Here is a 15,292-nt window from a genome sequence, read left to right as displayed (position 1 = left end):
CTAGGTATCCTTTGTAACATGCAAATTTGAGAGGTGTGTACCAAATTATGTATTATGTACCAGGTTTATGTATGGTACCTGTAATTTTTCTAGGACTACTCCAAAACAGAGTGGCTCTAGCAGAGCTTAATGAGTTAATCTGTGACCTAAGATATAGAAAAAATTTTTTAACATTTATTCACTTTTTGAGAGAGAGGGAGAGACAGAGCAAGAGCAGGGGAGGGGAAGAGAGAAAGGGAGACACAGAATCCAAAGCAGGCTCCAGGCTCTGAGCTTTCAGCACAGAGCCCGACGTAGGGCTTGAACTCACGAACTGCGAGATCATGACCTGAGCCGAAGTTGAACACTTAACTGACTGAGCCACCCAGGCGCCCTTGGCCTAAGATATTTTTGAAAAATCTGTGATATACTGATATTTACATGGTCTTCATCCTTGTCTGTGGAAGACACGCTTCACCCAGTTCATAGCTTAAATGACTTAAATTAAAAATAAAATTTTAATCCTTATACCAAAAATTTATGGTGGGACTGCGTACCACTTTAATTCATTATGCAGTATACTACATTATGTGAAAAAAATCAATTTATTAAATCTTTAGGTGTTAAAAATAGTCAATATGGAGGTCAGCCATCTGAATTAACGTATGACCAGTTTTACTCTGGCATCTGTCTCTCATCCACCAAGTCAATTTATATTGACTGTTTTTCAGTGATATTGTGATAGTAAATTAAAGGACAGGTAAGAAACCTTAGTATCTGAATTCTGAAGAAGGTATTATGCTGAAGAGATATACTAGCTAGATGTAATTCTTCCTATTCAATATTCTTACTAAAACTTATAATTATGCTAATTTATGACTATAATTCTTTGAAATTAAAGTACTAAATACTTAGGAAGTATAGTTGATTTCTACATCTTTTTAAATTGCTACTTTCGTTGGCTTTGTTTTCTTAGGTTCATGGAATTCTTTTACAATAATTCCTAATTTTTTTTCAAATGAGAAATATTATGCCTTATCTAAAAAATTGTTTAATCCTGAAAATGAAATGTACTTAGAAATGATAAATAGGGCCTTCCCAACTTACAAATTCAGGATATAAAAATAAACAGTAGTTTTCATCCTAACATCTACAAAACCAACAGACACTCTACATGAAGCTTAAACATTTGTGTGGTCATACATTTATTTTCCTAGTTATGTTAATTCAGATACCTTAATGGAGGTATCTAGCTTTTCAATTTATTATCACCAGAAACAATTTTAAGTCTCAGTTGGTATTTCAGTTTAAGGCCTTTCTGATTTATCAAAGCTTGAAAGAACAAGACATCATCAAGATTTCAGAACTCAGTTTAGAAATTCCAAAATTAACATTTTTCTTAAGATCTTTTTGTACCTAATATTTAAAACATTCATTCATATGCTAACAAACCCGTTCCAAAATGAGACAGATTAAAATAGTACATCTTTAAAAACATTTAGAGGGGCGCCTGGGTGGCTCAGTCGGTTAAGCATCCGACTTCAGCTCAGGTCGCGATCTCGCGATCCGTGAGTTCAAGCCCCGCATCGGGCTCTGGGCCGATGGCTCAGAGCCTGGAGCCTGCTTCCGATTCTGTGTCTCCCTCTTTCTCTGCCCCTCCCCCGTTCATGCTCTGTCTTTCTCTGTCTCAAAAATAAATAAACGTTAAAAAAATTTTTTTTTTAAAAAATAAAAACATTTAGATTACAAAGTTGTCATTTTAAAGATATAAATCCAAAGGGATTTAGCCATTATAATATCAGTGACTGGTAGTCAAGGTCATTCTATAGTCCAAAAGGAAGAAAATTGAAGTCTGAATCTCATTTGACTAGAGAAACATGGTAGAATTCCAAAGGCACTAACCTATTGATCTAGGGGGATTTTGAATACTATGTAATACAATTTTAGTTTTGGACAACCCAAACAACTAAATGATTCCCCAAAAGCAAAACATATATACTATGCTATTTATAAGTGCTCATCAGAAGGTCTTAAGAAACTGACTTCACAGTGATAAAACTTTCACATCCTACTGTTGGAAAGGACAGCTATTTATTAAAAAACAAACAACAACAACAAAAAACTAACAAAGACAATGAAAGTCAAATTCAAAATAAAACCAAAGCCTGTATCTTTTCTGGACAAAGAACAGGTGGTTGGAATGGTCAGGGGATCCAACTTAATTTCATGTTACTTCAAACTTAGGCTTTGGTACAATTTCCCTCAAAATTACAAGCACTTGAAAATACTCCCAGGATACCATGGCTTAATTGTGTAACGTATGATAAACTTTATCATTAAGAGCACAAACACAAGTTGAGGAAACAATGATACTAGTGAAGGAGTTAACAAAAGTGCTCAAAAACAGTTACGTGCAGTATCCCTTGATTTATTAACTTGGCAAGTTTTATCAATTCTGTGTTTTGATCATAGCTTTTTAACTTTTTTCAAACTTATTATGTCTATGTAAACTATTAATATAACCCTTACATGTTTTGAATCAACCATTAAAAATGACAATACAAGATTGAATTAGGTTTATTTTTGAAGTTTGCTGTAATTATATTTCCCTATTTGGTAAATCTTTGCTGTGATACAAACTATACAAAAAGCCCAATGTATAAAACCAGAATTTCATGCTATGGTATACATTTTATTATTTTAAATAATAATGCCTATATGTTTTACTTCAGATAATTTTACATAATTGAAGCACGGATTAGAGAAAAATGTACAACTCACATGGCATTAATAGTCACTTTGACTAATAGTGCTGATAAAAATAAAATGACCAATTCAATAGAAGTCAAACAGTATTTGAAAAATCATTAAATAAACCAAAATCAAGAAATCCCAACTAAACATACTGTGATGGTATATACTCATTCTCATATAGATGTATTTACACATATCCCAAAGTAAACTTTATGGTCTCTGTTTTTCCATCATCTGTAGCATTATAATTTATCAAAACAAAATCCATACCAGAACTGCCATATTTAAAAAAAATTTTTAAATGTTTATTTATTTTTGAGAGAAAGAGAAAGAAAGACAGACTCTGAGCAGGGGAGGGGCAGAGAGAGAGGGAGACACAAAATCCAAGGCAGGGTTCAAGCTCTGAGCTCTTCAGCACAGAGCCTGACACAGGGCTCGAAATCACGAACTACGAGATCATAACCTGAGCCGAAGTGGGACCAACTGAGCCACCCAGGTGCCCAATTATAATATTGTGTCTTCCTTCCTTCCTTCCTTCCTTCCTTCCTTCCTTCCTTCCTTCCTTCCTCTCTTTCTTTCTTTCTTTCTTTCTTTCTTTCTTTCTTTCTTTCTTTCTTTCTTTCTTTCTTTCTTTTTCTTTCTCTCTTTCCCTCTCTCTCTCCTCTCCTTCCTTACTTCCTTTCTTCCTTTCCTTCTTTCCTTCCTTTCCTTTCTTTCTCTCTTTCTTTCTCTCTTTCTTTTTCTTTCTTTCTTTCTTTCTTTCTTTCTTTCTTTCTTTCTTTCTTTATTTTTTTAAAATGTTTATTTATTTTTGAGAGAGAGAGAGAAAGAGCATGAATGCGGGAGGAGCAGAGAGAAAGGGAGACATAGAATCTGAAGCAGGCAGGCTCCAGGGCCTCAACTGAACCTAAAGTGGGGCTTGACTCACGAACTGTGAGATCTGACCTGAGCCGAAGTCAAGAGTCAGATGCTTAACCAACTGAGCCACCCAGGCACCCCCCAGAACTGTCATATTTAAAGTCATTAATAATCATTAACTGAGACTGAGTCCCAGAAAAGGGATAGTGCATCTCTATGCCATATAAAGCCTTGAATAAATACAAACCCTGATAAAAAGAAAGCCGCGTGCCAGAGGTCTCTGAAGACAGCGCCGACGCCATAAGAGGTGCTGGTTCCGTGGCTCTGAACTGCTCCCTCCTGTGTGTTGTCTGTGGTACTAGAACCATCTCCTTCCCTGTGTACTTCCAAATGGGCTGCTTTTCTTAATTTCCTTCATCAGAAGAGGTTAAGAGCCGATTAACTTTAAAATTTTAACAACCACTTTCTTGGCAGTACATTCAAAATTTTGATAAAACATAAACACAGGAACTTCAGTACACAATAAAATTCAAATAAACTGGATAGAAGTTAATCCAAATGTTAAGGTACATATTTGAGAACAATTTCTATAAATGTTAGGTATTGTTTCTTGCTCTTAATGACAGGTCAGTGGACATTAGGTTGTAAGGATAACACTGGACAGATTTTTACAAAAGCATTTCTTCCCTACTTGAATGCCACTTATCTGCAGAAGAAGGAAGAAGAAAGAAGAAAATTTAGATTGGAAAGAATTATAATCTAACTGATCAATAATGCTATTTATCTAATGAAGGTATTATCTTTTCAAAACAAAAAGGGCTTAAATCTCAACATCCCCATACTGCAAATGTCACAATCTCTTAGCAACGATATTCAAAAGAGGAATTGCTCCAAAAGACCCTTTAAACAGAACTCCATTGTGCTGAGTGGCCAGTGAGACTTGCTACGTTTACTTAATCAAGGGGCAATATGAAACAGCTTCAAATAGCATTTAATAAATAGAATTTGACTGAAATTTTTTCTTGGCTCTTATTGTCAAAGTATAAGTACAAGATTTTGTAAACAGAGAGAATTATCAGCAATTCCAGCTAATATATTCCCTGCAATGATATTAGGTGCCTTGCAGATGAGCTTCAGAAAAGAAAGCAAAAACAACAAAAGTAGGTATGTGGTCTCACAATGGCCTTGAAGCAAATGCACAACCTAAATCTCCTGGCAGTTTACTCTGAAACTCCCTGCTTTATTTGAAAGAGTGACTTTACAAGATGACATTTTATTCAAGTCAAGAACAATCTTAGATTCAAGTTACAGACATACACAAAAAGATCACTTATAACAGAGTACCTCCTTCTTTTACCCCCTGTGCTCAGAGGAGGTTTCGGTGTTCTTGTTGACACAATCTGGCAATGCACAGTTCCCAGGAGCAGCATCAGCCATACTGGCCCAATCACTTCAGTCAGAGGTATGCTATGTGGGCTAGAAGCGGAACAGAATAACACTATTGCAGCAACTACAAAAAGGGAAAGAAAATATGTTTAATTATAGATCTGATAGTCACTTCTTCAAAACTTTAAAAATTGTTCTAACACTGCTTCTTGGCAGATTATTTTTCTAATTTTAAATGAGTTTAAGATGTTACTCCAGACAAGCTCTTTCAGACTATTTTTTCTTTGCCACTGGCTACCCACAGTATTCAGTAATAAACTCCTGGAACAAGATAACATCCAACACAGTCTCTAAAGTACACACTTTAACGCTATAGTGAAAACCAGCTGCATATAAATCTAAGGGCATTCCTAGTAAGATCACAATCAAAAGAACCACTAACTTCTAGTGCTCTTATTTCTTTGTTTTCCAAACAAGGAAGTAAGTCTATGATATGTGTAATAAGGCTATAAAGAGCTTCTTTTCAATAGAAGTTTATCCACTCAGAAAAAGTAACATAAATTTACTTGGGTGTATTTTTCAGGAAAACCTCTAAACACTCACCAATACTAAGCACTGTCATACGAAGAAGAAATCTTGCTTTTGCCTGCTCAGCATCCTTTATACTTTCTAGACATAAAAGTGTCTACCTTTTGGGAGTCTGCCCCTTTTATCTGTCAATCAAATGGTCTTATTTCTCTGACTTCAGGGATAGAAATGTATGCTAGTCTTGCCACAGTCTTAATTTTGGGCACAGGAATTAATAAAAAGATGGGCGGGGCACCTGCATGGCTCAGTTGGTTGAGCGTCTGACTTCAGCTCAGGTCATGATCCCACGGTTCATGGGTTCAACCCCTGCATCAGGCTCTGTGCTGACAGCTCAGAGGCTGGAGCCTGCTTCAGATTCTGTGTCTCCCTCTCTCTCTGTTCCTCCCCCACTCACATTATGTCTCTGTCTCTCTCTAAAAAATAAACACTTAAAAAAATTGTTTTTGTTTGTTTTTTTTTTTAAATAAAAAGATGGGCATGTGCCTAAGTGGGGCCAATCAGAATCTTTTTCAGGGATTAATATAAGTACTTGAAAGAAGGCCCTTCTCCTAGATCACAAGTACTACTATGGAAATACAAAATTACCATACCACCTCAGCCACCACTCAGAAAAAAGCCTTCTTAAGAATGAGACCAGCATGATGAGAACAGAATCAACAACACAAAAAGACATCACCTGAGCCTCTAGATCCAGCAATGCTTTAATGCAGGGCCTAGGAGTTTCTAATTCTGTTTTGGAACAACTGGAGAATCTGAAAGTTAGGAGATTTTTGCTCATTCTGTTAGGTGTGATTGTTGTAATGTCGTGTAATGTGCCTATTTTGAAGAGATGCATGTTGATGTATACTGGGGTAAAATGTCATGATGTATATAATTTACTTCAACAAAATATATTAAGTGAATATTCTAAAATATCAATAATTATTTAATCAAAGAGATGGGCATATGCTGTTTTGAATGACTATGCAACTTATCATGTAAATCAGGACTCTTTTGAGAGTGAAAGAAGAGCTGTGAAATAAAAGCCTCAGGACAACACAAGTAGACTTGGACGGTTGCACAGTCCCAGGCAAACTGGAACATACAGCCATCGGGCTATTGTTACTGACCAGTCTATCTAGTTTCCTGGTTTTTTTGTTTTTGTTTTTAATTTTTATAATAAGCAGCAAAAAAACAAAAACAAAAACAACACTTTTTGCAAAAGCTAGTTTGCATTTGGTTTTTGCCACGTGCAACCGAAAGAATCCTGGTCTAGCACACCAAGATGGAAGCTTAACATACCACTTTACCTCCTAATATGTATTTAAAGAGGTCCCATAAAAACAAATTTCAGCTTTATAATCTCCTAAGTAATAAGTTTCTTTAAAAAGAAAAAAGAGACTTAAATTTTTTTTTTAAATACCAATCATCTTTATGAACTACCCTGGAATTTAACTCAAAGTGTCTAGTTGTTTTATAACAAAGCTGAAATTTTGAAAAGTATAGTTTTTGATGTTTTTAACATGAACTCTAATGTGACGCTTATTAAGTCCCTTTACCTTTCTGAGCCTTGGTTTATTTATTTATTTTTTTGTAAAATAAAATCGGAGATAGGTACTAGAAATTCAAGTAAAACACTCTGAAAAGCTCCTTACATAGTGTGTATCTAACATTAGTGATAGTACTTCTATTCACTAACACTAAATTATCTTTAAAAAGAAGGGGGACACAGGCTGCCCAATTGGCTCAGTTGGAAGAGCATGTGACTCTTGATCTCTTGGTCATAAGTTCGAGCCCCAGGTTGGGTGTAGGGACTACTAAACAAATAAATTAAAAAAATAAAATAAAAAATAAAAAGAAGGGGGATGCAAACGCTACTTATGAGGTTCAGAGTTTCAGGCACAAAGAAGAACATCTTAAAGAACTTCAGATTTTATATAACCTCTTGCTGGTTATTTATCTGTATTCTTTCAGCCCTGTGACTACCATCCTCTCTGGTGGGGCTGGGAACCAACTTTATCCCTCTTTCTTTCTTCTGGCTGTGCCTAAGTGTCCATGTCCCTCCCAGGGCCTCAGTTCCTGAGACAGTGGTTCCTGTATCCACAGTTCTGGTATCACCTCCATCCTATTGTTCCCCTTCAAGTGAGGGGTTAAGAAGAAAGCATTCACTTCTCTTACATAATGCTAAGTTATACTTTTTGATCATGTAATGAAGTCCTGTGAACTAGACAGAACTACTGGAGATTTTTGTTAGACAGAACTTCTACAGATTCCTCTAAGAGCTCAACTATGACAAAATGTTTATTAGGCACAAAAGTTCCAAAGATTCACATACTGGCCAAGCAGAACTCTAGGGATAATCATTAGAAACAAAAAACCATCTAAAGGTCAATTTTTAGGTCTGTCAGTCTTTGAGATTTAGTGACATATGTGAGCCACTGGGAGTAGAAAGACAAATAAGGCATAGTCTCTTTCCCTGCCCCTCCTCAATTTAGAGGAAAAGGGGGACATATAAAGAATCAAGTGGGGCACTTCAGTGGCTAAGTTGGTTGAGTGGCCAACTTTGGCTCAGGTCATGATCTCGCAATCCGTGGGTTCGAGCCCCACATCGGGCTCTGTGACAGCTCAGAGCCTGGAGCCTGCTTCGGATTCTGTGTCTCCCTCTCTGCCCTTCCCCTGCTTGTAGTCTCTCTCTCTCCCTCCCCCCCCCCCCCAATAAATAAACATTAAAAAAATTAAAAAAAAAAAAAAAGAAAGAAACAAGATACCAGTAATGGACTGAATTGTACCCTCTGCCCTGTTCATATGTTGAAGCCCTAAACGGCCAAATGCATAGAGCAAAGGTTGAATGAAGTTGTAAGCATGGAGCATTAATCCAATAGAGCTGGTATACTTCTAAGAAGAGACACCAGAGAATTTTCTCTGCTCACACACAAAAGAAAGACCATGTGAGAACAAGTGAGAAGGTAGCCATTTACAAGTCCATAAGAGAAACCTCACCAGACACCATCCTGATGGCACATTGATCTTAAGACTTCTAGCCTCTAGAACTGTGAGAAAATAAATCTCTGTCACTTAAGCCACACAGTCTGTGCTATTTTGTTATGGCAGCTCGAGCAGTACCTACAAAGAGTGCTGTAATATATACTGGAAAGACCTATAACTAAATTGGGGGGTTATGAAAGGATTCTCAAAGAAGGGGGCATCTGATGCCTAATCTAACTGAGAGAACAAGAAGACGCTGCTGACCAGGTAACTATAAGGAAAAAGGGTTACCCAAGCAAAGACAGTTGTGTGTCCAAAGGCAGAGAACATTAAAAAAACAAACAAACAAAAACACCCGCAAAATGCTGAAGAAACAGCGAAGAGCTAATTTAGTCTGGTTAAACCTGGGGAAAGATTCAACAAAGGATTGACTAAAAACTTGGCTTTCACTTTGAAGGCAATGGTAACTAAAAAGAGATTTAGACCTTAAGTGGCTGGTTTGGATTTGCAATTTAAAAGGTAAATGGACAGGGCTGCCTGGGTGGTTCAGTCAGTTGAGGGTCCAACTCTTGATTTCCACTCAGGTCATGACCCCAGCGTTGTGGGATAGAGCCCCATGTCAGGCTCTCTAATGAGCATGGAGTCTGCTTAAGATTCTCTCTCTCTCTCTCTCTCTCTCTCTCTCTCTCTCTCTCTCTGGGGCGCAAGGGTGGCTCAGTCGGTTGAATGTCCAACATCAGCTCAGATCATGATCTCACAGTTCGTGGGTTCGGTCCCCGTGTCGGGCTGTGTGTTGACCGCTCAGAGCCTGGGGCCTGCTTCAGATTCTGTGTCTCCCTCTCTCTCTGCCCCTCCCCCACTCACACTCTGTCTCTTTCTCTCTCAAAAATAAATAAAAATTAAAAAAAAAATTCTCTCTCTCTCTGCCCCTCTCCCCTGCTGGTGCTTTCTCTATCTCTCTCTGTAAATAAATAAATAAATGAATAGAAGGTAGAAGATATAAGGGCTCTTGGCAAAAATCTGGGTGAGAAATGATATAAGCAAAACGCATAAATGTAGTTGAGGATACACAGTTGAGATACTTCTGTAACTGAAGTGAAAAACTATATGTAGTTGTACAAAACCAAGTCTGACTGCATGTGATTCTTTCTACCTTTCAGGAGCTAGGGATGGGATAGAGAATGAGGACACAACTTTTAATTCAAAAAAAATGGAGGCACAGGGGTTTCTAAGGTGCCAACAGATTTTTGAGGGTCATTAAGGGTCATATCAACACTTTGTCACTGGCTGTGTGACTTGAAGTGGGTTAAGTCACTTCTTTAAGCTTTACTAGGAGAATATTCAGTGTTTATCACTTATGAACACTTATAATGTTAAACTTTGGTTCTGAACTGAAAAAGATCTACTTCATGTCTGTTCTAACCTGTGTTTCTTATTTAACTTTGGCAAGCCAGTAAGTGAATTTCAGACACAACATGTGAACATCTAGTTACAGTGGAAACTTCCTTGCCCTCCAATAGTAGAAAGCACAATGCACAGAGATTACAATCAATGGTACTGATTACTCATTACTCTCATTAGCAATTACAGTTTCTGACTACTTTAGAATAAAGCTTTCTCCTGTAGTTAAACTAGAAAGCATTAGAAGATAGCTACATTTAGATTAAGTTCTCTTAAATCTTTTGGGGAGGACAGCAAACACAAGATGGTAACTCAATAAAAATTGGGATTACTACACCTAGAAAATAGCTGATAAAAATACAGTTAGAAGAACTACCATATAATAGCATTACTTAACAATAACAATAAAGGTCAAATTCTTGAAAGTGATTAAAAATTGCATATGAAAATCCTTGGACATGTTATTACACCCCATTGCAGGCATTCTAGGAATTTATCATAGGAAAATAATTCAAAATATAAGAAAAACTTCACAAATACATTCACTTCAGCAGTAATTCTAATAGCAAAAGACAGCAAAAAGCTTAAATGCTCAATACTGATGTAGGACAGTATATAATAATTTAAAAATATAATTATAAAGACTATGATACTTGTGATTACATAAGGCAAAAAAATACAATTGTTTATACAGAATAATCAAAACTACATAAAAAATGTTACAAAGTAAACTGAAGGGCCAGATTACAGGCAGGTTTTTAAAATTTTTTTCCTATATTTTCCAAATTTTCTTCAATTAAAATTTATCATTTCTTTAATCAGAAAAACACACAAATCTCTCTATTGATAAAAATCACAGAATCTTCATAATTTACTCTCTCTTAGGTATATATGATGTACCTTGGCTCAAAAGAAACAACTTTACCTAAATAAAAGTCTGAAGGCTTTATTGTATTTTCATTTACTTAGAAGATACTTATCTGAAAAAAAAAAAAAAGATACTTAATCTTTTACTTAGAGTTTGTTGATGAAACGTATTTAAATAATCATTCAGGATTACTATCATGTCTTTTTAAAAAAGCAAGACATTAAAAAGACTGAAAGGGTGCCCACTGAATTAAAACCACTGCTTTTGTTACAGTGCTGGGATGCGAGTGGTGTCTTCTTCAAGCCTCCAAACACTCTATAGAGCATCACGTATTATGCCTTGTGTGCTGCTGCTCTGACTGGGCACCAGAGTGCTGCTGCGCTGGGAGGCAGCGTAATGGAGTTGTGTTAAGCATGTGGCTTGGTAGTCAGATGGCTTAGACTCGAACCTGGATTCTACTGCCCCTGGGGACTGTGTGACTTGGGGCCCTCAGGTCCTTCGGGTCCCATCTCTATAAGCTAGGCAAACTACTGGTACCAACACTTCACTGTGCGGTTGTTAGAATTAAGTGAGACTCTGAAAAGCACTCAGAATACTGCCTGGCACACAGACTCTCAATACAGAATGAGGACAGTCTCCAAATATGGTGGTTAGAAGAAAAGAGAAACTATAGCTGATACAGGAAAAATGAACTCACATAGCTTGTATACAAAAAGACTGGTGTGGGAGTGCCTGGATGGCTGAGTTGGTTAAGAGTCTGATTCTGGATTTTGACTCAGGTCATGATCTCCCTGTTTGTGAGACTGAGCCCCATGTGGTGATCTGGGCTGACAGCATGGAGTCTGCTTGGGATTCTCTGTCTTCCTCTCTCTTTGCCCCTCCCCCACTGTGTGCCCACGTGCACACACACTCTCCCTCTCTCAAAATAAATAAACTTAAGAAAAAAAAAAAGACTGGTGTGGTAGGTACATGTGATATGTATGTGCATTTTGAAGAGACTTTCTAATTGTTAAATTACTCTCAATTTGTGTTTTTCTTTAGCCATTTGCAAATTCAAGTTTTCATAAAAATTATAATGGAACATAACTGTTTTCTCAAACATTTTTAACACCAAACCAGCTGTGTCTTATTAAATGAAATATCACAACAAATGTGTATCTTCATACTCCATATAATTAGTATATGTTTTCTCAAAAGCCTTAGTAAGCCTAAAAACATAACATTCTGAAAGTTAAAAGCAAAATGAATTTCTATCACTTAACTATACCTTGAAGAAGATAAAGGACAAGAAGCCAGAAAAAGATGACTTTTGATGTTACTTGTAACCACCACCGGAAGAAAAAGGGAAAAAACACAACTCGAACAATTCCCTTTCTAGTCAGAGAAGTCCAAGGACTTTCAGGTTTTGCCTTAGCAAATGCAGACCCTGAAAAAAGTAAATGACAAAATAAAATGACAAAATACATGCATCATTCTTTACTTTCCTTAGAGAAAATATTTCAACATTTGAAGGACAGAGAAAACCATGTATAATTTTAGTTTGCACTATACTATGAGTGAGAAATGCCCAATTTTGGGTGGTAGGCACTTCTAAAAACATTCTTAGTGCTATCTTATTAACTTAGGTACTCTGAAAGAAACCATTTTAACTGAAATAACAGCAGAATTTCTCCCAGATATTTTATAAATACAAGACAATGTTCAAAGGTCAGTTCCAATTAGAAATTAAAAGTTACCACTTAAATTTTTATAAACAAGCCATATAGTTGGCTAGGCAAACACAAGCTGCTTTTCTTTTATTTCTTGGACTGATCTTTAGTGGGGAGAAAGACTAGTCAATGGTATTTAAATACTTCCACTATGTCTTTCTTGTACTATTCCCACCTTCATTTCAGCTCACATTTCTTTTATCTCTACATATATATTTAACCCACTTTGAATAATGTTTCTTCAGGGTCAATTTCTAATTGCGTTAAGCTGTTATTTATTCAAGACTCACCTCTTACAAGATCAACATCTATGAGGTCTGGTTTCACATGCGCTGTTTTCTTTGGTTTATTCCTTAAACCCTATAATATATTAAAAGTAGGATTGGTAAGGGAGTAGATCTTAAAGTTCTCATCATAAGAAAAAAAAAATCTTTGGAAATATGTATGGGGATGGATGTTAACTACTTATTGTGGTATCATTTCTCAATACATATATTTCTCAATATATAAAAATATTGAATCATTATGTTGTACACTTAGAATATAATCTTATATGTCAATTATACCTCAATAAAAAAGTAGAATTCAATTTACATATTTTTAAATCCAGAACAACAGAAAATAATCAAATTCTAAAGATTTCAATTAAAAAAACCCTGTAAGTAATACACTGGACAAAAATATAACACATCACATATTTGTTACCATTGGAACATAACTGTAGTATTGTAATAAATTTTATTACTTTCCAAAAGGATACATTTAGGGATGTGTGTAACATGTGAGGTCTGTTTATTACTAAAAGTAAAATTCTAAAACAAAGACTATCACAACCAGAACTCAATTTGGATGTAAAGCCTGAGACGGTCCAGGAGACTGTGTTGGCCCCAGATCTGCACAGGAGAGTATACTGGGTGGGGCTGGCTGGGAGAGCAGTGGCCCTGAAAAGCCCTCAAGGTGTGATGTTGGGGGCGTGGCTGCAGGAAGCAGAAGATCACAAAGCTGGGGACAGACAGGGATGCAGACTTCTCAGCAGATGCCAGCATGTGGGGGTGATACTAGCTGAGACCCGGAGAGGATGATGCAGATCTCAGGGTCGCCACTACGTTCACATGCCAACCACCAATGAGACCACAATGCCACCTAATCACCTTAGAACTTAGATGCCATGCCCAGGAGGAAGAGGAGGGAAAGCAGGAATCATGAATTGAATTAGTTTAAACCCAGAATTACTGAACACTAAGATTAAGTTTCTGCCATCAGTGTATGGAGCAGGAGCAGAGGCAGAGATCAAAATCACTGAAAAAAAAAAAATCACACTTTATAACTTAAAAAGGGATGTTAAGAATTGGAAGAGCTTAGACTAAATTCTTTAGGAGTCAAGTGCTGAAATATGACACAGTGTGTAGGTAATTTGTTTACTATTCATTCAGTTAATCAGGTAACTTTGTAATAAATTCTGTTTGGTCCTAATCCAAATAACAATGACCCGTAAGGTAATCGTTTAGTTAAGTACTGTTTGCATCTGAAACATAGAAAAGGAGACTATTTGAGCTCAGAATTAACGGAGATGTTTAAATCAAAAATGTACCCTGAAATCAAGAAGCAATTAACCTTAGAACCCCTTCGAATAGTTGTCCATGTGAAGCTGAAAACCACTGGCAGGTACAAAAACAAAAGAGTCAGGACTGAAGACACAGCCATGGTAATTTTATATATATAGTCAATCTTCATATTCATAGATTCTGTATTTGCAGATTTACCTGCTCACAGAATTTATTTGTAACCCCAAATCAATACTTGCTGTGCTTTTGCAGTCATTTGCAGACATGCATAAAGTAAGACTGGCAAAAAATTTGAGTCACCCAATGTGCACATTCCCATCTGAAGTCAAACAAGGCAACAATCTGCCTTCTTATTTCAGTTCTCATGCTGTAAATATGCATCCTTTCACAGTCTGTTTTCACAAAGTGCTGGTTTTTGCTTTTTTTATGCTTCTTGTTGGTATTTTTGTTGTTTAAAATTGCCCTCAAGCACAGTGCTGAAGTGAGTATAAGAAGGCTGAGAGGTGCCTCACTGAGAAAACATGTGCTCCATAAGCTTTGTTCGGACATGAGTCATACTGTCGTTGGCCATGAGTTCAGTGTTAGTGAATCAACAATATATATTAAATAAGATGCCTTTCAACAGAAACATACAAAAACCAAGTATAAGTACTGATTGGTTGACAAAAGAGTTGTGACTAGAGATGGAGCAACGGTCAGTATCTGCTAGTTCAGTGTTTGTGGTGACTTTACACAACTCCTGCAAATAACGAGAACTGACTCCATCTGTATTCCCATTCTAACGTCATGATCGAGTGGCTAGCAGAACTATAAATCACTCCCAACATTTTGCAAATTGGGAAAACAATTCTAACAATACACATACGGAAAAACAAAATTTCTTTAATAGAGCACTAGATGTAGAAAAAAGTTTGAGATTTAATCTTTATTAGTGCCAACAAATTTGAAAACAGTAACATACTTTGATTTACTTCTTTTACACATTATTTTCCTGATAATTTGAAAATAATCTTATTGCCAATGTTTTATGGCAAACCTGAAGCTTAATTTACTGCTATGTACCTATAATTTCTAAAGATTGTTTTAAGAACTTAAAGTCCTTTGAGTGGAACAGTAAATTATCTTGATTTCTGCAATTATGTTGTTTTTCAACAACACAAGATTCATTCTTCTTGACCTTTTTTATGTGGTTCATTTCTTATTTTATATTTTATTAAAAT

General features: G+C 36.3%; 1 protein-coding gene across 3 annotated transcripts in view; it reads right to left on the bottom strand.

Annotated features, from left to right (window-relative positions):
* The window catches only part of PHTF2 (putative homeodomain transcription factor 2), a 126,263-nt gene that overhangs the window by 36,383 nt on the left and 74,588 nt on the right, over window positions 1-15,292 (bottom strand). For all 3 annotated transcript variants that reach the window (XM_042965212.1, XM_042965230.1, XM_042965221.1), the window contains exons 4-7: window positions 12,798-12,867; window positions 12,066-12,224; window positions 4,936-5,101; window positions 3,839-4,003 (exon numbers count right to left, since the gene is read on the bottom strand). In XM_042965212.1, coding sequence (XP_042821146.1) covers window positions 3,839-4,003; window positions 4,936-5,101; window positions 12,066-12,224; window positions 12,798-12,867 — 560 coding nt within the window. The remainder of the gene's footprint in view (window positions 1-3,838; window positions 4,004-4,935; window positions 5,102-12,065; window positions 12,225-12,797; window positions 12,868-15,292) is intronic.

Source organism: Panthera tigris, chromosome A2 (genome assembly GCF_018350195.1).
Source record: "Panthera tigris isolate Pti1 chromosome A2, P.tigris_Pti1_mat1.1, whole genome shotgun sequence".
Lineage (NCBI taxonomy): Eukaryota > Metazoa > Chordata > Mammalia > Carnivora > Felidae > Panthera > Panthera tigris.
This window is presented reverse-complemented; position numbering and strand designations above follow the sequence as displayed.